At 40.9% G+C, this 24,453-nt stretch overlaps 2 protein-coding genes across 4 annotated transcripts; one reads left to right on the plus strand and one right to left on the minus strand.

The window, feature by feature from the left end:
- Positions 1-492: 492 nt before the first annotated feature.
- On the minus strand, positions 493-3,511 carry CKLF (chemokine like factor). Its single transcript, XM_074913617.1, has 4 exons — positions 3,390-3,511; positions 3,147-3,305; positions 2,455-2,550; positions 493-888 (listed from the first exon to the last, which is right to left on the minus strand). Exons 1-4 carry the CDS (start codon positions 3,447-3,449, stop codon positions 787-789), a joined length of 417 nt encoding a protein of 138 aa, XP_074769718.1. The 5' UTR covers positions 3,450-3,511; the 3' UTR covers positions 493-786.
- TK2 (thymidine kinase 2) lies at positions 2,573-24,335 on the plus strand. 3 transcript variants are annotated; one of them, XM_074913616.1, is made up of 10 exons: positions 2,573-3,194; positions 4,582-4,619; positions 5,757-5,831; positions 7,241-7,294; positions 8,818-8,907; positions 10,408-10,481; positions 15,938-16,026; positions 16,333-16,412; positions 17,689-17,769; positions 18,171-24,335. In XM_074913616.1, exons 2-10 carry the CDS (start codon positions 4,593-4,595, stop codon positions 18,267-18,269), a joined length of 669 nt encoding a protein of 222 aa, XP_074769717.1. In that variant the 5' UTR covers positions 2,573-3,194; positions 4,582-4,592; the 3' UTR covers positions 18,270-24,335. The 3 variants fall into 3 exon arrangements, with proteins under 3 accessions (XP_074769717.1, XP_074769716.1, XP_074769715.1); XM_074913615.1 differs by having other exon boundaries at positions 3,194-3,328; XM_074913614.1 differs by lacking the exon at positions 2,573-3,194 and adding an exon at positions 3,633-3,816.
- Positions 24,336-24,453: the final 118 nt, after the last annotated feature.

The raw sequence follows: 24,453 nt of genomic DNA on the forward strand, positions 1-24,453 counted from the left end.
CTCAGCCCGTCCCAGCGCCCCCGCCCCGCTGCTGCGGGCGGGGATCCCGCGGGGGCACCGCGGACACGGTCCCGCCCGGCAGCCGCCGCCCCGGCCCCGGCCCCGGCCCCGCGGTGGGGCCGGGCGGCGGCGGCGGCTCCGCCTTTGCTCGAGCGCCGCGGCCCTCAGCCCCCTCCGCCGTTCCCTGCGGTACGAATCCAGCCTCGTCCCGGCTCTGCCCTGCACCGCGGGGCCGGCTGGAGGCAGGGAGGTTATTGTCAGCGCTATTCTGAACATAAACACGAACGTTCAGGGCTCGAAAAGCCTCGGCGATAGAGCCTGAGACAGACGGGGCATCACGAGAGAGCCCGCAGCCGGGACGCTCGGCTCTGGAACGAGGAACACAAGGGTGGAAAAAAACCTTCTCCTGAAGACGGTCACGGGTACATTAAATCACTGTATAATCCTATAAGCACACTTACTAAATAAAGTTAAATAATGCACTTAGGCCTATTTGTATTTTATTTTTATTGCAGAAAAAAGTAAATTATAAAATGAATTTTCATACAGGTGAAAATGTAATTAAGTTGAGAAAAACAGGACAATTTTCCATTATTTCCATTATACTGGTGAAACAGCAACACGGAAACTATATTTTGTAAAGGCAAGAAATCTGATGAACAACACTTGCAGAAATGTACATAAATGCACAGGAAACTCAAAGGTGAACACGTGAAAATACAAATTGTTTAAAAGAGACAGTAAAAGGGTCACCAACAGAGAAATTGTTTTACAAAAATGGTGATTTTATTTTGCAGGAGTAGTCCTTCTTGGTCTATCAAGGCTAATCTTCTGGGAGAGAAGAACAGCGTCGACAACGCAGAGAATAAGCAATACAAGACCAAGCACCTATAAAAACAACATTAGTTCCCCCACAGAATTTCTTATCTTTTACTGTAGTGACTCATCTACCATTACTCAAAGCAGCAGTAAACACATTTTCCTAACTTGCTTCTGGCTTTCTAAATATATGTGTGATGTGAGACAGCTGATAAATTAAATAACATCCATATTTAATCCCATCAGCTTTTCATACAGCAGCCTACACCTTGGCTTTGTTTGATGTTCGTGTGAAGCCTGGAGATGGTGTGTTCTCCTTTGAAAGCTAAGCTAATGCTGCGTTATGCCAGACAGTGCTTTTATCCTAAATGAAAACCCTTCTGTCTCTTTAAGGACTGCCTAATTAATGGTATTGGCCTGGAGAAAAGTCAACATCTGTAGAAACAAGCATAGCAGGAAAAAAACAATGCTCCTCTCCTCTGGAGCTCTGAATGGGAAACATATTCCAAATTGAAGAAAATGTAGTATTTAAAAATACACAACTTGAGGCAGGCAGCTGGAAAATGTGTTTGCCAAACGGCCACCGAGTTAACCTGCTCAGCTCTTGCCCTTGAGCCTGATCCCACATGCACGCATTTTTTTTTTTTTTTTCAAGCATGTATTAAAATGGAATTACCTGATCAGTGGCAGTAATGCTAAGGCAAGCTGTCCAGGCACAGTTCAAGGCCGAGTGCAGGCCTAGGGGCAGTTCTGTTTCTCCTGACGTTGAAGATCTCATATGTTCTGCCCAAACTTGTTTTCCAAGCTACTTGCTTAGTCTCCTTCTTCCAACTTTAATTTCTATTAACTTCACAACTGAGAATATAACATATATCCTAACATCCTAACAGTCACTTTATCAGAAAGTTTCCTTTTTGCTTAGGATGTCATTGCCAGCGAAGACGTCAGCTTTCCACCTTGTTGTCTCTTAAGCAGATTTTGAAAAACTCATGTGGCAAGTTCTGGATATCTTTTGGTTGCTTGTCACATTTTAGCTCACCTTGTGAATGTATTTGCATCTCCTGAAGTACAACTAGAGGTTTTTTTTCCCCCTCCTATCATCTATTAATGTTAATTAGTTTTCATTTAAATTAAAAATACCTGTTACTTAAACTATTAAACTGGTTTGATATTAGTACACAAAAATCTTACAATCATAGTATGAAAAAACCTTTTCAACTGCTGTAATTTCTCAGTTTGTTTCAGAAAATCAGGAGGGAGGTACCAGCGTGTCTGTTAAAAAGTTTCAACTCTTTCTAGCAAGACTGTAGGCATTTCTTCTTAAACAGTGTAACCAAACTGGGTGGTCCCAAAAGAGCTATGGATTCTCCCACCCAGCGTTTCAGGCTATGGAAGCAAATGCAGGTTACTCCAATTAGTTAAACTCTAGGAGTTTTCAGTGTTAGTATACTTCTCTGTAGTAATGCCTAAGTCTAGTAATACCTTTACATTACTAATGATGTAAGGATTTTTTTTTAGTGAGATACATTGAATGTGTATTCACTTTTGTTTGCAACTTCTGCATACGTTCTTCCATGACAGTCATTTTCATGTCTACTTTAAGAACTGAAATTCTTTAATTATTTTCCTACTTACTCCTCCAGCCAGTGTCCCATTGTTGGTCTTGATTATTACTGCAAACAGGCACACAACGAGGAGGAACAACGCTGAAATCACCGAGTTGAAAATATCCTGAAACGGCCAGTGGAAGCAAAATATTTATTTTGCAATACACGCCTGAGGAAGAATATGAATAGCTCCCAATATTGTATGAATCGTTAAAAATTGCTGGTTTACTATGAAAATGGAATTACGGTAACATCCACGTAAGATCGATAGTGACACCCAGTGGTTTGATGTTGAAAAGAGTGTTTGTGGTAACACTTCCTCATTTTAGGTTTTTTTTGGCAGTCAAATTTATGCAACTTGGCTACGGTTGACAGACTAAAGCGGCAAATAAATTTAGAAAAGAGAGGTAAGAGGCGAACTCATTAATACTGAGGCGAAAGCGTACATTTAATTTGTGCTGTGAAGGCTGACAGCCACGGTATTACAAAGTTAAGCCAATGATGCTCGTTACAGGGGGGATGTTGAGGGCCGCCAGCCGCTGTTTAGACCCGGTGCGAAAGAACACCGCCCCCTCTGCCGGGGAAAGGCGCTGCCGCGGAAACGAACCGAACTGCTGCTTAGCTTCAGACACACGGACTGAGCCGGCGGCCGCTACCCGCTCCGACCGGGCCAGCCCAGGCCGGGCCGTGCCCCGGCCCCGCCGCCCCGCCCGTACTCACAGCCAAGGGCCAGAAGAACCAGCTCATCTTCGCGTCGAGCTGCAGCAGGTAGAGCAGCAGGAGCAGCGCCGCGCTCAGCGCCTCCAGCCCGGCCAGCGCCGTGTACGCGCCCGGGGCGCGGGAGGCCGCGAAGCAGAGGAACGCGCCGAACGCCACCGCCTGAGGGACAGAGGGGACGGGGGGTGAGCGGCGCCGGCCCCTGGGGAGCGCGGCGACCCCCGCCCCGCGCCCCTCCGCGCCTACCGCGCGCGCGATCTTCACAGCGCCCCGCGGGGAGCGGGGGAAGCCGCTGTCCAGCGCCATGGCGGCGGGGCGGGACCGGGCGCGGCTGCCCGAGAGCGCACCCTCGGCCGGGGCCGGCGCTGGGGCCGGCGCTGGGGCCGGCGCTGGGGCCGGCGCTGGGGCCGGGCCCCGCCCCGGGCCCCGCCGGCGGCGGAAGTGAGCGCGCAGCGGGCGGAAGCGGGCCGGGCCGGGCCGGTGCGGCGGGTCCGGCGGGGATGGGCCATGTGGCGGCTGGGGGCGGCCTGGGCGCGGCCCGCGGCGCTGCGCGGGGCCCGGGGCCGGAGGAGCGGCGCGCCGGGAGCCGCCTGGGCGGGCGGAGCGGCCGCGGGCTCCCCGGCGGGCGGCCTGGCGCTGCGCTCCCGGCCCGGCCCGAGCGGCGCTGGCGGCTGTAAGCCCGGGGGGCCCGGGGAGGGAACCCGCTGGAGGGGGAGGCGGGAGAGCGGCGGAGGCCCTCACGGGACCCGGGGGGCGGCGCGGGGGGAAGTGGTGGCGTTGCTCAGTTCTTTCGGTTCCGCAGCGGCGGTTGCCTTGGCGTGAGCAGCCACCGAGTCTCGTAGCCCGCCGCTTCCGATTTCTTGTACGTCGCAGCCCTGACAATCTTCGTGTCCCCTCACTGACAGTGCCGGGTGCCGGACCGGCCTTTCTCCTGTGTTTTGTTTTGTTGGGGCTCTAGTAACCCTAGCGTGGCTTGCACAAGTTTTACGTAGGGAGCTCGGAGATTTAAGGCATCTAAGTTCTTGGAGGTAACCTAAAATCTGGATTCTTACCCAGCTTTATAGCTCGGCCTGCACAGTCTGTGGGCATCACACGTGACTGGCCTTTCCAAAATTTAAGTTTTTCCCTGATGGAAGCTAACTGAGGAGCAGTAAGCGTAACAAAAACTTGCTGGAAGAGTGTAGGCACTCATCATTTGCTCTTTGTAGTGTCAAGGACAGTGGAGAGCTTACGCTAAAACTATGTCAGTGTGTGCCACAACGTCTACTGTATGACCTAATGATTACCTAAAACTTTAAAGATAGTAAATTCAGCAAATATTCATATTAAGCGATAGAGAGCCTAAAAACTTCACAGAGGGACTCACGCTAAGGCTCAGTATAACTTAAGTTACAAAGATCTCCTTCTTGGTTGTAACTTCTGTTTCTTTCTATTCTAGATAAACATCTGATGAAAGAAGATGACAGAAAGACAGTTGTAAGTATTTGTGTTTTGTTCAGAAAACTCTAAAACGTGCAACTTCTTACTATACTCTAATCTGAGCATGTGTATACTGGCTGCCGTTGGACGTGGCTGTTGTACGGAGTGCTGTCCGGGCGGTGGGTCCCTCACTGGCTCTGGCTCAGTGCAGACCCACGCTTACCTGGTTCTGGAAGTTGCAGTGAAGTCGTGAGGGGCTGTGCAAGCGCACGGTGGTGTGTAGGGACACGTGTCAGTTTGGGGTCAGTGTTGCACGTGTAGCGTTGCAGTTGCCCTGTACAGCGAGGGTTTGGAGAGCCTGTCCCAGCAAGTGAGAAATCCTACGCGGTGCGTCCACCCATAGGTGAGGCGTCCAAAGTCACTGCGAGCGGGCCCAGCCTTATATACTAGAGATTGGCAGCCAGAATAACTGGCACCTTTGTTTTGAGCAGAAAATTTCTGGTTTCATTCTCCTGTTGGATTCCACCCAAAGCCTGACCAGGGCTTTGGGGTGGGGGCAACCAGGAAACCAAAGGAGTTTCTAACAAAGCCGAATACTTGGGTTCTCAGCCTTCAACAAGGCTGAGAAAGGAAAGTTGGATACGTTCTCTTGGCCTTTCATCCTCACTACTGGTTATATTCTGTCTCAGCTGCATCTTTCACTAGTGAGTTTACATATTTTGGTAATGACCACATACTAAGTTAGCAGCTTTGGCTCAAGGCCTGTTGTTCAGGCTTCAGTGTATCAATGCTTTATCACTTTTTACATCAGCATGAGTGGGTTGTTCTAACTTAGTACAATACCTACTAGCACAGTTATCAGTTATAAAATATACAGGATTCATCTACAGGTCAACTCTGGCTTGGGCCTGTGGTCCAAGCCTTAGCACTTCAGCAGCTGTGCGGGGGTACTGGATGGAAAGGCTGCCCCGTGCCTGGGGAAGAGACAGCTGGTATTTGTATGTCAGGGACTGAAAAAGCGGTGGTCGGCAGGGAGTCACAAAATCCAAGCTGACCCCCAGTGTCTTTCTATAAAATAGTCTATTTACATTATAAGGAAACAGTATACTTGATATGAAATGGGTGTATTTTTACATAAGCAGTTTACTACCATGCGATAACATGTTTTTTAAAGGTGATACTGTTTTTCATCAGATATGTATCGAGGGGAACATTGCAAGTGGAAAAACAACATGCCTGGATTATTTTGCACAAACCACCAGCATTGAGGTACTGGTTGTACATTTCTTTGTCTTTATTTACATCACTATAAGCAGTTGCTTGTGTTGACAAAACTGAGCCTTAACTTAGAAGTGTTTGTCCTTCCTTAGGCTGAGGAGAAAGGAGCAGCAGGTTGTGAGCCAAGGCACTTACTGGCGCACCTCCAGCTACTCCAACTATTTATATTGAAATTGTAGAAGAGGAATTTAGATCGTATGTGATACAGTACTGGATGCCAAAATATCAGTAAGGCCCGTGGGTTAGAGTTTGTGCCTCTGTAAAGTAACAGCAGCCCCCGTGGGTCGGGCATGTTTGGGCATGTGTGTTTGCTGTTTCATGTCACTTACATCTTAGTTGTGTCATGTAGTCAGCAAACTAAAGACAAAGAATTAATCATGTAAAGATACTGATGTCATGTAAGTGAGATCCCAGTACATGGATGGCTTTTTTTAAAAAATGAAAAATCTGTTAGAATTGTTTCTGGAGATTTTTTTAGACTGGTATGGTATTTGATTTCATATTTCTTAGAACAAGATTAGGGGAAGGGCAGACTTACTGTATTTTAAACAAAATCAAGATCAAACCTCAGTGAGCAATTACTTTGTGCACATCAGATATTGATGCTTTTCCTGGCAGACCTGGGAACACATTTGATAAGTCTTAGGATTCCTCACAGAAATGTTGGATTGCCAGATGTTTTTTGGTAATTTAACAGGAATGATCCTTATGGAATAAATAACTATTAACCCAAAGGATAGCAAACTTGTATACAGTGCAACATTTTTTTAAAAAGCTAGTTAACTTCCCAGGCTTATCAGGTTCTCTTAGGCCTGGCTCTACAGTATGGTTGGAGTTTTAGATGCTGTTTGAACCAGGTAGGTCTCTTGTGATATCACCTATTCAGAGTAGAGGCTTTTCTGATTAATTTTGTAAAAGTTTTGAATACATTTTTTTTGTTAGATCACGAGAATAAAATAAAAAGTAAGATAGTAGTCTGATCCTCTTTGCCTCTGCTGACGTGCTACTCTGAGAAATTAACTTGTGAGGGAATGAGCAGGTCGTTGAAATGCAATCAGTACTCAGCTAAGCCATTCTTTCCCTTACATGGTATGATTTTGTCTTGAAAAAGGGAAATTATATCCAGGCTTGTTAGGTAATCAATCCAGTGTTTTAATTTGGTGGTTTGAAAACACTAAAGAGATAGTGTCTAATGATATTTCTCTATTCTTCAGCAGTGTTCATTATTACCTTCTGTATTACAGGATTCAGTGCTGTTTTTTGAAGATGGATGAGTATAAATCCTGAATACTCTTGACTTACTGAATGAGTATTCATTAAAAATAGTTGCAGACTTGTAGGGTTAAATTAAGTACCTTGAATCTGAACATGTTTAACATGGAGTAATTCTTTTTAACAAGGTTTTGACAGAACCAGTGAGTAAGTGGAGGAATGTTCGTGGTCACAATATCCTGGTAAGTGGCAGAAATTGTATCTATAACTACAATTACTGTTCTTTTAGAAAGACGTGCATGAGGACTTCTTACTAATTAGCAAAACTGTTACAAAAGCGGTCATAATCTCACACAGCAAAAAATAAAGCTCCATAATGCAAAAGATCTTTTACTGTGATTAAGATGTGCATGTAATAGAAACATTGCATATAAAATGTGGTTTTGGCAAGGGCTGGGTCTTTTTGTTGGGTGTGAAAGGTAAGCCCTGAGTGTGACAGTTGATTCTAAATCTACTTATGCTTATTTCAAAAAAGGGAAGGTCACTCAGAAAGCAAGGGCTTGATATTGTTTGTCTACTGAAGATAAGGAAAATTCAGTCCTGTGAGGCGTTGAGAGCTTCTCTTGTCTTTTGGGAAGTCACAGTGTCTTGCAGCCGTTCCCTGCATGTATGTCCCTTGGTCACAGCGATGCCCAGAGACAGCAGTCAGGGCCCTGACTACATCTGCAGATATGCTTTTGCTGGCATGGTTGAAGTGGTTTCTGATGTCAGTCTTCACTGGTTGTGTGATCATCTCCATTGCAAAAACCTCCCTGCTGCCTGAGATGGGGATCTCTGCTCAAGCTCAGGTGGAATTTGCTGTCAACACAGCTATGTGGATACACCCCAAACCACACGTGCCCAAACATGTGTTTGATACCATTACTGCTACCATAGGTCCTCTGCAAAAGTAAATTCTCCCTACTAGGAGTTGCTGATGCTTTATTTTCTTATTATTAATAAAGGTATGGGGCGTGCTTGTCTGTGTTGCATATCATCACAGCAATCTTTGCACTTCGGAATACTTTCTCATTCTGATCTTGGGCAGGAAGAAAAGGAGGAGATCAGATCTGCAGACTGAAGCCACATTGCTGCCTTAAAGTTTGTGACCTCAGCAAATACACACTGAATGATGTTTTATTTTGAGTCATATCTTTTCTCTGCTTTGCAGGATAGACTGTTGCTTTTAAGTGTATGTGTGTGTGTAATCGCAGTAGTCAGAAAGAGTGGAAGATGAGAACTGCTTTGAGGATCCTTTGGGTAGAACTGTTCTCTGTTCAAGATGCCTTGTCTGAGGCCCAGAACATACTTACTGGAATCATATATGCGTTTCTGGATTCTGCATTTAGGGACTGGGTATACTGAGAGTCTGTCAGAGTAGCAGATAAGGGTTTTTTTATTTACTAAATATATTTGAACTGTTTCAAATGAGCTGTGCCTTGGTCCTGACTGTTTCAGGTGCAGAGTAACTAATTCCTGTTGACTTCAGCGAGCATTCCAAATGCCCCACTTAGTGTCTCTTAAAAGACCAGGACTGTAATTCTTCCATCTGCGTTGTGGAAAGCAAATGATCACTTAATTCTTGTCAGGCGCAGTGTCAGCTGTTTTAGTGCACTTCTTTTAGCAATTCTGTTGTAGTGCAAAAGCTTGCTAAATACCCAACTTCCCTTTTTTTTGCTGTTTGACCTAACATAAATGTCTGTCTTGCTTCCATCTCTGACCCCAGGGCTTAATGTACCAAGATGCATCAAGATGGGGGATAACATTACAGACTTACATACAGCTGACAATGTTGGAGCAGCATACCAGACCAATGGTAAGTAAACATTTTTCTTTTAATTTAAAAAAGAATTAGATGCAGTTATGAGTAATAAATATTTTTAACCTTGTATCCAGAAGTTAAGAGGCTGTTTGCATTCTTTGTTCCTGCAGTGAGTATGAATTTTTATGGTGCAAAGACACTGTTGAAACGCTCAACACGTACTCTGAGGGTGAAACATTTGCCTCCTACCTGCTCAGAACTTTTACTTCCCCAAACTAATACTGCTGATTTTGCACCACCCTTATGAGCTAGACTTGCACAAATCTCTTCATCATCGCACGTCAGTGACTTGTCTGTAATTGGTGTCTGTATAAATTTAGCTATGTCAAATCCTTAGCAAACATTAAGTAATCTTAAAGGTAGTGTCAGTATTTGTTCTACTGCTCCATGCTGTCTGGCACAGATTTAGCCATTACTTCTTGTGTTTATCCAAAATACTACCACTAAAATTTTCTATTGCTTTTATCAGATGGTCTGCATCATTTTTCTCTTGTAATGTTTTATTTTTCTATATTGATTCACACATTCCACCTTTTTATCAAGATCTGTTCACTTCTCTTTCCTGCAAACACCTTTTGTTACATTCTGTGCCAAATCTTTCATTCCCTGATCACAAGATCTGATCTTAGGTGGCACGCTTACATCTTAATGGTTGTTCTTGCATTACGTTTTCTGAGTGTGTCAGGGCAAAATTTTGAAAGTACGACATATGGTAGTGATACTGCACATATAAGCTTTTGGAAGAGGTGTTCTTCCAAGATAATAGAAATCTCAATCTGTTGCAGAAAAAGTTCATTCAGAAATTCCTGAGGCTTGTCCTGTATTTCAGTCTGAGCTTTGCTGTCATTTGCACTTGAGCCTGGCTGGAGCAATTGTTGCTTCTGTGGTCATTAACGTGCAGCATACCTGGTTGGGAAGAGCTCTGCTAGGGTTGCCTTGCTCTGCAGGGGCCAGAGAGTGTCCAGAGTCTCTCTTCTCCTAAATGAAGCACTGTTTGAGCACATGCAAGACTGGATAAGGCCAGTGCTTTGTCACTTGTAATTATTTCTTTTAAAAGTTCTGTTTTGTTGTTACAGTTTTTCTGATGTTAGGCCTGTGCTGTTGACACAGTAACACACCTGAAGGTGGCAACAATTCAGGTAGCAATAGTTCCTATTGCTCTGCAAATCCTAAATGGATTGCTGCTTTTTTGTAGCCCTAGTTAGCTTCAGCTGCTCAGTTGAATGCTTCTGCAGTTACCTTTGAAACTTGGATATGAATAACAACTATGTCAGTGTTTAATAATGCAGTGACCATAAGTAAGATTAGGAGTACTTGTTTTTTGTGGTTCCCACCCTCCCAGTAAATTTGTTTATCACAAGATCTGGAAGAACAAAAAGTGTTATGTATTTCATAATGTGAAGGACATGATGTGTAATATGAGCTTGAAAGGAAACAAGCATGCTGAAAAATGCTTGTTTGCATTTGCAGTGACTGACAAGTTTTATTTTGTAGATTTCCCCCGTAAGAATGATGGAGCGATCGATTCACAGTGCAAAATACATTTTTGTAGAAAATTTGTATCGAAGGTATGGTATATGGTTTTCTAAATTACTTTCTTGGCTTAATTAGATTAAAAAAATATATATAATTGACTGGTGATTTCCTTGGTACTTTTCATTGAAGTCTGTTGGCTCTGTCTTGGAGTGGCAGTGTGTGTTGTATGGGATGTGCTGCCCACTGGCAGAATAAAACCTGTAGGATGTGGTCCAGGCAAGAGCCTTTTCCAGAAGTGCTCTTGTGTAATTAGAACATGTTATTATTTAGAACACCATTTATTTAAGTTATCTGCTCTCCAGCTGAATACAAAGTCTTGTTTAAATCAAAGCAAACGCATACTGAGCAGGTAGAAAACCAGGAGGACATAAAGCATGCCAGTGTAGGAGGCAGAGCGCTGGACAGTGTTATCCAGCCTAGCAGCAGGAATTGGCATTCCTTGGAAGCAGGAACTTGAGTGACAAGCAGGAACTTGTGTCATCTGCTGTTGCTTAGAATCAGGATTCATAGGATCAAAACAGACTGCAAACCTTGGTAGCTTAGTGAGGAAAGAAACAACAAGAGCTGAATCGGGTCCCTGCCCCCAGGTGTGCTGAGGCTGGAGGCAGAGCAGTCAGCCCAAACCTGGGTCTTTTTTCTGGGGATATGGCCTGAAACAGAAGCAGCATTTATTACCTGGCTGATGTGTAACTCGCCCATCCCATACTAACTGAAATAACGCAGTAATCGGCACGGATTTGGGTGGGTTTGTTTTGTTTTTTGTTTAGAATGCTGACCTTCTGTTGAGAAGTGTTTGTAACAGATTGTTGTTCTGCTGGATTTCTCAGTGGTCTTAAGGGAAAAAACCAGTTTCTTGCCCCTGTCTGCAGGGAGAATGGCTGCATGCCACAAGATGGCATCCGTGCTACACGAGCTCCTAGTCTGTTACTGGAACTGCTTTGAAAGTTGAGAGAGACACAGTAAGATGGGAGGCAAACAGAAAGACGTTATTTATCCCTGTCTGTATACAATACAAATGTACTGGAATGTCTTTCTCATTTTTAATTGATTTATTTTTTTATTTATTGTTTTTTTTTTTTTTTTTTGTATTGTATTGTATTTATTTTTTTTTTTATTGTAGACAAACTGCTTTTGTCCCAAAGACTGAGAACTTTGTTGCTATGAGGCTAATTCTGTTTGTGTCAACTGTATGTATTAATTTTGTAATAACATTTTTAAGGACATCTAAGATGTTTTGTGCCTTCAGCTCTTTCTAATGGTGGATGGAAGGCATTTGCTTTGTTTTATTCCAGCAAGCTAGAAGCCAGCTGGTGCTACCAATAGCAAACCAAAATATGATATAAGGGTGTGTAAAAGGATTGTAAATCAAACAAGGAAAAATTTTGACTACATGAGAATAGCGATTTTGAGTCACATGAAAAAAAAATAAGTAAATCTGTCCTCCCTCGTATCCTGACTCCAGTGGTGGCCAAAAGTACTTGAAAAGAGAGTATCCTCTTAAGAACAGGGTAAGCATGTATGATAATTTCTGATTATATCCAGTAACTTACAGTTCAGGGACTTTCTTATTCAGCAGTGATTTTTCTGTAGTAACCCACAGGGAATTTATTTTCCATGAACCTGTCCAGGTTCCCCCCAAGCTCCTGTAAACCTTTAGTTTCCAGGAGGTCCTATGGCAAGCAGTTCTATAGCTTTGCTCCATGTTTTTTGATCACTGCCCTATCCTATGTGTCATAGTTCTTTAAACACCATCTAGGCTTGTCTCAGAAACTAATACTTCTGTGTACAGGAAAGAAAACAGGATACAAAAAACCCCAGGATGATAATGGGAGTATGGAGATAGTGATAATAGAAACAGTTCATTTCAGAGTTCTGAAAGCATGTGAAGTCTCATGCTAGGAGAAAATATGGTAATGTAGAGGCAGTACCCCTGTGACTTAGAGCCCATATTAGGGGGTAGGGAAAGTCATCTTAGGAACTGCAGGTTTGTTCATCTGCCTCAGTATTTAGCACAGCTTCAGAACAAATGACAGAAGGAGAGAATAATTCAAGCTTTGGACAAAAATGTGTCAGCCACCAACAACACAGCATGTTAGACTTATCTGGTAATTGTGTTTTGTAATGTCCTCCTCCGCCTGAACAAAGGCATTCTTACCAGTCTGAACCAAAGTTACATATTTGTGAAGGAGGTCTGGGGAGACTTCCATGAGTGGTTATTCATAAGTGCAGAAGCTGGTGTTGTAACGTGATGGGAGATCCCATTGAAGTGAGATATTGAAAGGGGATGTATCAGCCTGGAAGGGAGTTACTCAGGTTGGTTCACCCTTTGGATTGATGCTTTGGTACACAGGGTGAGAGTATGCTAATAAATTATATCATTCAACTGAACTGACAACAGAAATTTCAACTTTAAAATGAAAGATTGTGAGTCAAAAAGCAGAATCTTTATTTGTAGATAAATAAAAATTGGTCACAAAATAATGCTAGTATTGAGTAGTCCACAGAAGAGTAAATGTAACTCTTGGAACTATCGGGCAAAGGGCTTTCAGGAGAGGGGGATGGAAATACTGGTGCTTTCGTACACAGCTTTTATGAGACCTTTTTTAACATTACTTTTTACACTTCTAACTGCTCATTCATGATCTATGAACGAAAACTGAAACAGATAGGAAGCTGAGATACTGTCATGATCAAAAGAATGGAAAGCCTGTTTAAAGAGGCAAAACCAGCTTGACATACTCGTATAGAAAAGTTGTGAGAATACACTCGGCACCTATGGGCACAGTGGGTGCAAACACAAAATGTGAGTTACTGAAATTGCAGGACTATAGTAACAAAAGAATAATTAGATACAAAAATGCTGTGGATAAACTAAAGGCTAAAAATGAGAAGATGGTGTCTGAAGCATCAGGGGAACAAAGAGAAAATGGAAACTTTACACTTGATACTTTTATGTAGAAGGATAATAGTGCCCTGTGGCAGGGGAAAGGCCTTATAACTTAAAATGATTGCTTCCCATGCTGTGGGTTTTTTTATTCAGCTGCTCCATGAAAATTTTAAAAACCATTCTGTGACTAAATGGACTTTGCAAAGGAAAATTCCTTTGTATCCCCCAGAGGCTTTTTCTTTCCTTGTTACTATTTCCTAGAAGGAATCTCCTGTCTCTGTAGGGGGGTGGTCCTAATTCTTGTGTAGGTTAGTCAGCATGCAAAAATCATGGAGAGAACACAAGAGAGGTTGCCCATTGCAGAAAGTGAATTATGCCTGTCTGATGGAAGGTCTGGAAGACAAAACTGACCTGACATATCTTTAAATTTTGCTGAAAATAAAAATATTATCAAAACCACCCCTCAAGCTCAAGCTATTTAACAGGTATCTTCAGCAAAGGGATTGTTAAATAGCTGTATGGCAGGCATTTTCCCATTAAAAGTATGTAAAAATGAATTAGAAGTTTTTTATTCAAAGTAAGACTTAGACTGAATGGGATAAGCATGCTGCAAAGAGCAGAGGTTATTTTCTGCTTTCTTTTCTGTACAAGAAGGTATTGCTTAGGGTCCCAGTCTTAAAAGAGGGAGAAGAATCTCTTGTTATCTCTAGTCTACACAAGCTCTTCTCCTTTAGGAGAATAATTAGTTTAAGCAGGGGATAAAGAGCTGTGGGAACATCAGGAATACCAGCTCTTCTTTGATCCAGTGTCACTCAGTATTTGTGTTTTGGCTTTGCAGGCTTTTTCCCAGAGAGAGAACTAGAGTAAGATTTACGAGGATGGGGAAGGCTTAAATTGTGAACAATTGCTGTGAGCTTCTCTGGCATGCAGAGATATGCATGAATGTCCAAGTTCTTACTGTGATTGCACATCTGAGTTAAGCATTGAAAGACATGCTTACGTTAGGTGTAAAACTGTAGAATATAAAATGCGTGCACGTGAGTATGTGTGATATGTTACAGGGTAAGCACTAGCAATTCACTTTGTTCCATTTGAATTCATAGTTATTTATGATACAGAGCTTACTCCATTCATGGTTAACTTTTGCACTAAAAGCTTTACTTGATAGAAGTCAAATGTCAGCAAACTTTGGAAATGAAAACGCCCTTTTGTGCCTTTTACATTACCTGCCTCTTTATGGATCTTGAGCCTGATGGAGAATCCTCACAGGATTATCCAGGGGACTCCACTGACACAGGGAAGGCAAAGGCATGTTGTCTGCAGGGCAGGTCAATGCAGATTTGACCGGGATGTAGCTGTCTTCTAGGGTAAGAATAGTGGGGCTTTTTCTTATTTCTAATTCCTTATGACCTTCCTGGTTTTCCCATGTATCTTGGAGAAAAGTAGCACAATCAGTATTTGGCTTATGTATATGCCTGCTACCCAGAAACGTATATGATTGAAGAATAGCAGTGAATTGTGTTATCCCATTTCTTGGGTGCTTTGAGCGGCAAGATATTCAGCTGGATGGCAGATAAAGAAAAGAGGTGGTATGAATACGAGTTTTGCTTGCTTGCATACTTAAGTGGATATATCTTTCTGGATTATCTTTACTCCATTTTGCCAGTGGTCAAAGCACGTTGCCAGGGGAATGGCTTAGAAATCTGGAATCTTTCTTCAGCGCTATTTAAAATGTTACAACTGGTCTCAATCATTCAGCTGGAGAGGACAGGAGCCTCTCAACCCCATGTCTTTTTTATTTTTCTATTGCAGAGGCATTTAGGAAAGCATGCGTAATATGTGTTATTCTCACCAGTTTTGAAGATGGAATAATGTAAAACTAGTAATATTTGACTATTTAGGAATATGGTAATGAGTGAAAATTCTGATACTAGTAAAAGCATAGTATGTGATTCTTAACATGTCCTTTTTCATGAGTTGTTTGATATCCTATTATTCTTACTGACATAACTTTGGGACAGTTGTTGCCAATATTGTCTGTGTTCTCTGACTACAGAGTTTAGATTAAGCATGTTGAATATTTCAGTACTCTTTCCATAAATATTTCTTACAGTGGGACTAAATTTTATTTACACTGTGTTGTTGTTTTTCACTGCTCTTTACTATGACTTTTGTAATGAATTGCTGCTTCGTAAATCAAGCCTTTCTGGTGACATGCACTGCAATACTTCAGATATATTTGAAGTTATCCTGATATTAAGAACTTGAACAATAAATACCATTGACACTAATTTGTTGTATAAATGTTGATGTGGTCAAGTTTTTTCTTAGTCACCAAGTAACTATTTTTTAACTGTAGTGGGAAAAATAATTAATGTAACTGTTAATGTAGCTGTTAATAATAAAAACTTTGTGTTAGTATTGTATAAACAATGCTTTATGAGGCCTTCATTTTGGGTGGGTGTAATATTGGTGGTCTTTTCATTTCACATGTGCTAGAGTAAATTGGGAGTAATTCTAGTCAGGTGAAAAAAAAAAAGTTTAGAACTGATCTGTGCATGTTGTTCAGTGAGTGAGTGATGACTTTTATGTTTTATTCAGTGGAAAAATGCCAGAGGTGGATTATGTTGTCCTAACTGAATGGTTTGACTGGATCCTAAACAACACTGATGTTTCAGTTGATTTGATAGGTAAAATTTTGATGGGATCTGGAGGGGGGTGTTTGTGGGTGGGTTTCCTTACTGGAGGAAAAAAAAAAAAAAATCTTGTTTCTTGGGTCATAAATAATCACATTATTCAGTATAATAGTGGTTGCAATGTGTATCATCAGACAGCATGAATTTGTGGATTATTCATGGACTGGTTAATGGTAACGCCAAAGGGGAGGTTCGGTGGCGGTACTCAGGTCAGGATTCTTTCCTTCTGTAGTCTGTGAAGTAAATTTCTTCTTTGCTTTTAAAGCTTGAACATAACTATTGTAATTTTTGTTGTGACAGTTTATCTGCAGACTTCTCCTGAAGTTTGTTATGAGAGGTTAAAGAGAAGATGCAGAGAAGAGGAGAAGATCATTCCTCTGGTAAGGAGTTCCTTCAATATATGTGGTTACAATGAGTTTTGAAAACATAATGATTCCAATCTAAATACTAAAATCATATTCTGAGTGTATTGCCAAAATGTGGTGCAGCTGTTTCCACTGCAGACTAAAACTTCACTATTTAATTTTGATTTGTTTTAAAAAAATGATCTCTCATGCCCACTGACTTGTCTAAGTGTTAGTTCTAGTAATCAGGTGCACTATAGGTGACTGTTTAGGTGAAGTATTAATCAACTGCTAATGTTCTCGAAGATGTAAAAAGGCAATTGCTTCTGTATCATTAAACGGCATAAAAGCACCCAGTTGAAGCACAAATACCCGTGTGTGCAGGTGCTGAATATTTATGTGGGCACTTTCTGTTGTCTGCTATTGCCAAGATGTGTATGCATGAAAAGTGTCTGCTTGTCTCTGAAAAGAAGCAACTTCTTGAAAATTGTTAGTGTGGGAATCTGCTTAAAAATAAGCTGTAGTAATTGAATGATCACTTTCTGTGTCACAGTTTATAGAATGGCCCTTCAATTAAACACGTTTTCGCCTAAAGAAAGCCTAACCATAAATAAATGTAGTTGCAGAAGACGTACCATGTACTACAAGGTATCTTTAGTGTTGGGTAGTTCAGTAGAAGCAATTGTCAGTTGAAGACATATGCAAAAAGCTAAATTTTGGGCCATGTGAAATTTTGCCTTGGAGAATAAATTCTTACCATAATGAAGAGACATTGTGTTCCGTTGCAGCTCTACTGAGGGGTGGGGGGGAGCAATTATGAATGAAAAATGTTGTGGTCTCCATGAAAAAAACCTAATAGTTGATGACAGGCAGGAGTGCTTTTAGAGGAAGTGGAGTCAGAGTTAGGAGAAAATGAGCTGGGAATTTTAGGAAAATGTATTGACACAAAAAGTGCCTTCAATACATTTTCTTTGCAGTCTTGCCCTTTTTGTCCTTATTTCTCTGTTAACATTTTTCCCTGTAAAATCTTGAGCCACATTATACCTATGGGAGAGAAACATGGCTCTTGATCTTAAAAGGAGCTGAAAGCCCTGTGCTCCTGTAAGCTGTGTCTTTGAGGTTCTTCATGGAGTAAAACCTTATACTGGGAATTAGTTTTTCTCAGAAACCTTCTGATGCTTTTCATTTTTGTTAGTGGAAATATCTGATGCTGGCTTTTATATGTAGCTTTTAACTACTTACCAAATGTATAAAAATTGCAATGTGTATTCCATCCCTGGGCATAGGTGTTATTTGAATGCCTCTTTCCTAGGAATATTTAGAAGCTATTCACCAGCTCTACGAAGATTGGCTCATTAAACATACACTGTCTGAAGTTTCCTGCCCAGTGCTTGTGAGTATCATTTTAGTCATAACCAATTAAGCATATGGAGGATTGTACTTTTCAGGTATTAAGGGTGTTATTTAGTGGCAAAAGTAAATAAATCTGCTTTTATAATAACCTTTGGAGAAGGAAAACTCCAGAAAAAATGTTTACAGCTATCCACTGTGTATAGCATAAAAGTGTGGTCTTCCATCTCTTCGGTGGAATTTGAGGGTCTGTTCACTGTGATTGTTTGCAGGATCTGACATGCAGCTTTTCAATGAATGCCAAATTCTGAACAGAAAGCTAATGGGACAGATCTGTATGAGTATATCAATTTGGCTTCAGTGGTAGTCCTGTTCTATTTTGCTCAGAAGCAACCACGTTTTATGGTGTCAGTTATTTCTAATGTTCATGTTCTTCTTTTCAAGGTTATTGGAGCTGACCATGACATGCAGAAAATGATAGAAAAGTATGAAGAAAACCGGGACCAAATACTAAACCCATACAATATGCAACACCATTTATAGAAGTCTGCGGTTATTGTATTGTAAAAAACATGTTTATGCAGTCTGATTTGGGGGCGATTTTGAGTATTTTTAGTATTTCTAAATATAATGGTTTTGCTTTTGAATTATGCTTTGTAGAATGTTGTGGACTTACTGCTGTGAAATGTTGAGATACAAGTCATAAACAGAACATAAGCCAATTCCCTTTCATGTTTTTAGGTTCTCCGTCAGCTTTACTGTGTCAGTTCTATTCAGCTAAAATAGGACTATTTCTCCCATTTCCCACTTCACTGCTGCTTCCTATAAGAAAGTTCCTTTTTTTTTTCCCCAAAGACAACCCTATTTTTGTAATTTGAAAGAAATAGTTCCACACAACAGGCGGAATGTCCTTTTTTATTATTAGAGGAAGCAAATGAAGTGCATCAAGTCAAAGTAGCTTTGTTAAATAGGTCTTTTCAAGTTGAAATGGGGAGTCATACTCTAATCCTACCTACACTAGCGCAGTTTCATTGGATTCAGCAAGTCTCTTCTGCTTTACATGAAATCACAATATAGCTGTTCTGAAGGTAACTATGCACTAGTAAAGTCCCACTGAATTCAGTGGCAAAAAAAGAATAATAGTGCTCATAAGTGATTGTAGAAGGGCTCTGAGTCTTTTTTTTAAGCTAGGTTTTTAAAATGGCTTATTTCTCTGTGGTGTTCATGAGATCACTGGCCCTGCTATGGCTGAGTTAAGGACTAGTAAAAATACAGGGTGCACAGAACTGTATTTGTTGTTCCTTTCAAATGGTTATTAAAAACCCTAGAATTAATTGATTTCTTAAGTATTCTGGATTCTTCAATTGTAGGGGTTTTATAAAGAAAAATACAGATGGTCTTTGGGTTTTCATCTTGATTAGTTTATTGTGACTTACAGGTACTTAGTAGAGAAAATAGTGGGTGTTTCGTTCTTGCACTTGTTAGCTAAAGTGTTGAGTTGCCCTTAATTTCTGCTTTATGCTCTGAGTGTTCTCTTCAAGATAATCTTTTTAGTGCAGCAGTTCTGACTGTTTTCACATTACTTTTTCTGTTTAATTTGAGGGGAATGATTCCTGAAGTACAGTATATATTTTTTTTCCTGTACTATTTTTGCTTGGTTTAATTGGAGCACGCAAAGTTAACAGTGCTTTAAAATACATTTATATTAATGTAGTTGAGCATCTGCCATAGCTTTGTAGTGAATGCTCCTAAAAATGGTTAACATCCAAGACTTCAGTTAGTATTTGATCACTTATTACAGACATTTGTCTGTAATTTGTTGGAGGATATAAATGTCCACTTACCTGGCTTTTCCACGTTCCACATGATTTTGAACAGTATTTGATAGTATTACTTTTTGGAGATCACTTCACTGCTTTTATTTGTAGTTTTGAGGTAGCTGGTTTTGTGGTGTGCCTAAAAATCATTGCATTGAAATGCCAGCACCGTTTTCCAAGTCAGGAAATGCAGTTCATTTCTTGTAATTTCCATCTAGTGGAATTTTTTTTTGTGTTTTCCAAATCAGTAGAACTTAATAATGGTCAGTGCACTGAGAGAGCATTTCCTAGTGAAGTACTGAATTCCTATACTAAAGCTTGTGAACCCAGTATTGCCATTCTACTGTTCTGTTGTAAATCTTCAGAATTCTAGCTTAAAAATAAGATTTTTGAGTGTTAAGTAATTATGTTACTTATTGAAGCTTTTTTGTAGGGGGATAGTAGTTATTCTTAAAACTTTCTGTTAAACTTTAAAATTTTTTTTCTCCTGTAAGAGACCAAAAGAACATTTTCTTTGGAAATAGTTCTAGAAACTTGAAGTTGAGTCATCTTCATTTTGTTCTTAATTCTAATTTTATTATGGGTTGTAGAAGCCAAGGATGTGTATTTTGCACACGGTCCAGAATATATCACTTAATTATTCTGTACAGAGAATCATAACAGTGCTAAGAATCTCACTGTGACCTTTCAGCTTTTGAAAGAAATTTATGCTTTTTTGTCAGATTTCCCACCCTTTAATATATCAAAACGGTAGTTTGGATGGAAGTTACTGATATTCATAACTAATGGAATGTAAAGGAATAATTTATATAACTTATTTATTAAAAATTACAGATGCGGTAGCTATAGAGAGCATGTTTATTTTATGTTTTGGTATCTTTTAAATTTCATGTATAGATTTTAATGTACAGGAGGGTTGGGGTATTTAATGAATACTGGGAACAAAACCAAACAGGTTGCATGTAATGTGTCAGAAATGTAAAATGTTTACAGTTTGCTATAGATGTGTAGGTAAAAATATGGCAGTAATCATAAATAGCTGTTTATAAGCCTGGAATTTATTTGCTTTTGTTTCTTGAAATCTCTCAATTGATGAGAGGAGGGAAAAAAGGGCGGTCAGCATTAGTCTGATACGTATTTTCTTTTATGACTGTCTAAGAAGCCGTAATTGAGTAGCAAGTTCCAGAATACCATAGGCAGTACTCTTGTTTCTTAGGCAGACTGAACTTCAGTACCAGTGGAATGGATAATAAAAACAAGTTGCTACTTCTCTTGGCTTTTAAGATGTGGTCTGTAAGTTGGATGTAGCCTATACTTGTAGACTGAACCATACAAAGCTGGTTTTGCATACGTTTTGGCTGTTCTGGAGTATATTGTAGGAATACAAGAGATGAGTAAAAATGGTGGGTATTAATTACTTTTGTCACAATGAGTTCCACGTCTAAACTGCAGTATGTGTGAAAAGTGATTGCCTTCTGTATTGCCTTTTCTTTATTACATACTTAATCTGAATAGATGATTTCTTATCCACGCAAGTCCTGGTCAAGGTGTCTTGGTAAATCTGGGAGCATCGTATAAATTGATCTGACGTAAGATAGACATTCAATAGTTGCATTGTCTTAGCCTGGCCTTTTGTGTACTTTTCTTCTAGCATGGGAAGCATGTTTAGTAGATCTCCCCTGTTTGATTAAACATTTCAGAATTGACTGTCCAAAACAGTAAGTCTTAAGAAACCTTGAAAATTGTTTTCACCAGTTTAATTAGCACACAAAACTACTGCCAACACCGGAAATAATCCATCATCTCTCTTCAGTGCACTTCCTCCTGCAGAGCCTGTAGGAAGTGCTGGGTATTCTGCCACCAGTTGCTATTAGAAGATTCATACACAAAGCTCTCGTCTCTCTCCTGAATAATGGTTCTTCTAGCATGTTACTGTCCTTGAAGATTCCAGTCCTTCCTGTAGTGTATGGAGGTTTAACTAAACTTTCTGGATTTCTAAAGCAGGATAAAGTCAGGTGAGAATTACAGTGGGTTGTTTTGTTTTTTTTTTTTTCCCAGCATTGGAGGGTGCTGACAAAGTTGTGAGCTTTTTTTTGAAAATTAAGATTAGTTTCAGAACAAAAACTAGCAGTCAATTAATTCCTACATAAGAGAAATGTATTATTCTGTCTAGTCCAGATCAATTTTTTAATTGATCATTTATCATTTTTTTTTAAGAGGCTGGCATGTGATCATTATTTGTATTGTATCAGGATCAGAGCACCAATTTTTTAAGTGTTGTGTAAACATAGGTTCGATAAGGAGAGTGACAGAATGGAGGAGCTCTGTTTGTTACCTGTCGAATACATACTACTTGCCTGTTTTTATGCCAGAAAGCTTTGATTTGAACCCTGTGCTCCACCCTAGAGCCCTCTGGCTGCTGATAGTAATACATTCCTCCCTCGCATACACCACAAAAAGTATTGAGCTGTTAGAACTTCCACTGCGAGTATGCTGCTCTGCAGATGACACTATATTCCATCCCAATCCTAATTTCAGTTTTTTACTGTAATGCTGTGGAAAGGAGCCTTGTGGGGTTTAATCAGCTTCTCACTTAGAGAGCTGTGCCAATTAACTTCCAATGGGCGGGACCTTTAGCTGTGGTGGTGAGTTACTGGTGGTTATTCCCCAGTGTTTAGGTACAAGTAAGGTAAAAAATGATAAAGCAGTGTTGCAGAAATTGTTTTTGTGTGGTGAGAGAGTTCTGAATGATAATCTTCATCAGTGCTTTGCAAGGCCTTGCCAGACCCTCTCAGGTGTGCTTTCTTTGTGTCTCAGGGAATTGTTTTTAAGATCGTCATCTATAATTCTGAAGCATATTGTAATTTTGTTTATTCATTTATGTTTGCATGCTTTCTAGTTGTGTGGTTTTTGGGGTTTTTTTGTCTTCACACTGAAATTTGGGTTTTATTCTTGGCTTTAAAAACAAGGTTTGTTCTAAAACCAAGCTATGTCTGTTGAGCGCCTTAACTCCAGACAGGGCAAGGGTGTATGTGTGATACGAATGTTAAGGGGGGAAAACGACTATTGTAAGAGACCCAGTGGGGAGAGGTGGTGTGAGTGAGTATCACCCAGCCACCAGGTCTGCTGCCTCAGCCTGTGTCTACAGTGATCAAAAGAGAATTTCTCTAAGCCAAGGCTTGGGAGAGCTGAGCCATTTGGAGTGGTTGTGTGTTGCATATAAATTTGGGAACAGAATTGGCCTCATGTCTCTCTGATGGAAAGACATCCAATCAGTCACTAAATCCCCATTCAATTCACAGACAATCAGGACCAGCTGTAGCACAATTAAAGTTGACAGCTCACCAGAGGATAAGCATAGATTTTACAAACACAAACCACCTTCCTTTTAGAAAGGGGCCCAGGCAGCCCTCTTGCTGGCTAGCAGTGCTTGCTTGAGTGGTTGCTCTAATTTAAGTTAATTAGTCAAGGAGAGGGGCAGTGGTTATTACCAACAAGGACATGAGGGCACTGGCAGATGGGGTCAGAAATCCTACAGTCCCTTTTGTCTGTCTCTCTTCTCAGGTCTGACTGTACTTACAACTAGGATTTTAAACTGAATTCCACCTTACTTACGTGGAAGCAGTTGCACAAAGGACTGCTGCCTAAGGCCTATTAAATATGACTTCTCTTATTTCAGCTGGTTTTCAAATCCCATCTCTTCACAAGCATCTTTAACTGTAAAGTAGTTGTCTTGAATCCCTGCAAATTTGCAAATACAAAAGTAGTTTCTAGTACAAGACCTCAAAACCCTACCATTTGTACAGGAAGAGAAGTATTCTTGCAGCAGTAACAAACTCAGATGAAAATACCTAGAAGACTTAAAGTGCACAGAAGCTCTCCCTGCAAAGGCAGACACAACACTTTACCAGTCCTGGCCAATCTGCCATAAAGAGGAGGTTCTTCCTTAATGCAGGTACTCCAAACAATAACAAAAAGGAGATTCTCAGAACATGACATTTTGTATTTAATAAATTTTGTGCAATTCAGCTGTTTGGTGGGCATTGTTCATCGTTATGATCTCCACCAGTGTTCCTGTGACTTGGTGGAGCTGTGGACGGTGGTGCACTGTTAGCACATTGGGGCTATGCTTCCTTTCTTTGGAAAGACCCTCTGTGTATTTTGCTTCACCCATGTGAGCTTGTTCTTAAGCTCCTTGACAGGGAAGATGCTACTTCAAAACTCTGCTCAAATGGGTGAAGATCTATGTCTCCTGTATGCCAGGTACCATAAAGATGGAAGCAACTGTGCACAGGCCCATCACGGGAAGTTAGTAAAGATTTAAGAGTGTTTCTCACAGTAAATGTTAACAGAAGTTGTTTAATGAAGGCCAGCTGTATGGCATTAATGGAGTTAGATGCCCCAAATGGTGTCTTTCAAGTGCTAGTCTTTAGTTTCTTTTTGTATTGTTTTTTCATGTGTAAGCTGCTGCTCTTAAATACTTTTCCTTGCATGGCTACAGTTAAGATAAAAAGGGGATGTTAGGTATATGAATCCTGTAGTACTGGCAGTAATCTAAATACTTAGGAGACATCATCATTAGTGATGAGAAGGGGTTTTGACAGTTTTATATTAGCGGTCCCAAATAACTGACACGAGATTTAAAACACATAACTTTAATAACCCCCACAGGGGGAAAATATAGCTTATAAATGGTTAGGCAGGACAGGTAAGTACTTGAAAGAAGAGCAAGGAGGTTGTGGGGGGTTGACCCAGGCAGCAGCTAAGCACCTGCACAGTTCCTCTTCCCCCCCCCAGCAGGATAGGGGAGAACAGGAAGAGCAAAATCAAGACAGTTTTGGGGTTGAGATAGAGGTTTAGTAACTGAAGAAAAGAGGGAGAAAAAAGCCAAGTGATGCAATGGCCACTTT

This window comes from Athene noctua, chromosome 9, assembly GCF_965140245.1.
Source record: "Athene noctua chromosome 9, bAthNoc1.hap1.1, whole genome shotgun sequence".
NCBI classification, from domain to species: Eukaryota; Metazoa; Chordata; class Aves; order Strigiformes; family Strigidae; genus Athene; species Athene noctua.

What these genes read in the sequence shown, in the direction of transcription:
- CKLF (XM_074913617.1), bottom strand. Translation starts at nt 3,449, where the DNA reads ATGGCGCTGGACAGCGGCTTCCCCCGCTCCCCGCGGGGCGCTGTGAAG. An exon ending in GGTTCTTCTGGCCCTTGGCT is followed by an intron (nt 2,551 to 3,146) that starts GTGAGTACGGGC and finishes TGGCCGTTTCAG; the next exon opens with GATATTTTCAACTCGGTGAT. An exon ending in ATGGGACACTGGCTGGAGGA is followed by an intron (nt 889 to 2,454) that starts GTAAGTAGGAAA and finishes TTGTTTTTATAG; the next exon opens with GTGCTTGGTCTTGTATTGCT.
- TK2 (XM_074913614.1), top strand. Translation starts at nt 3,651, where the DNA reads ATGTGGCGGCTGGGGGCGGCCTGGGCGCGGCCCGCGGCGCTGCGCGGG. An exon ending in TGTTTCAGTTGATTTGATAG is followed by an intron (nt 16,027 to 16,332) that starts GTAAAATTTTGA and finishes TTGTTGTGACAG; the next exon opens with TTTATCTGCAGACTTCTCCT. An exon ending in AAGTTTCCTGCCCAGTGCTT is followed by an intron (nt 17,770 to 18,170) that starts GTGAGTATCATT and finishes CTTCTTTTCAAG; the next exon opens with GTTATTGGAGCTGACCATGA.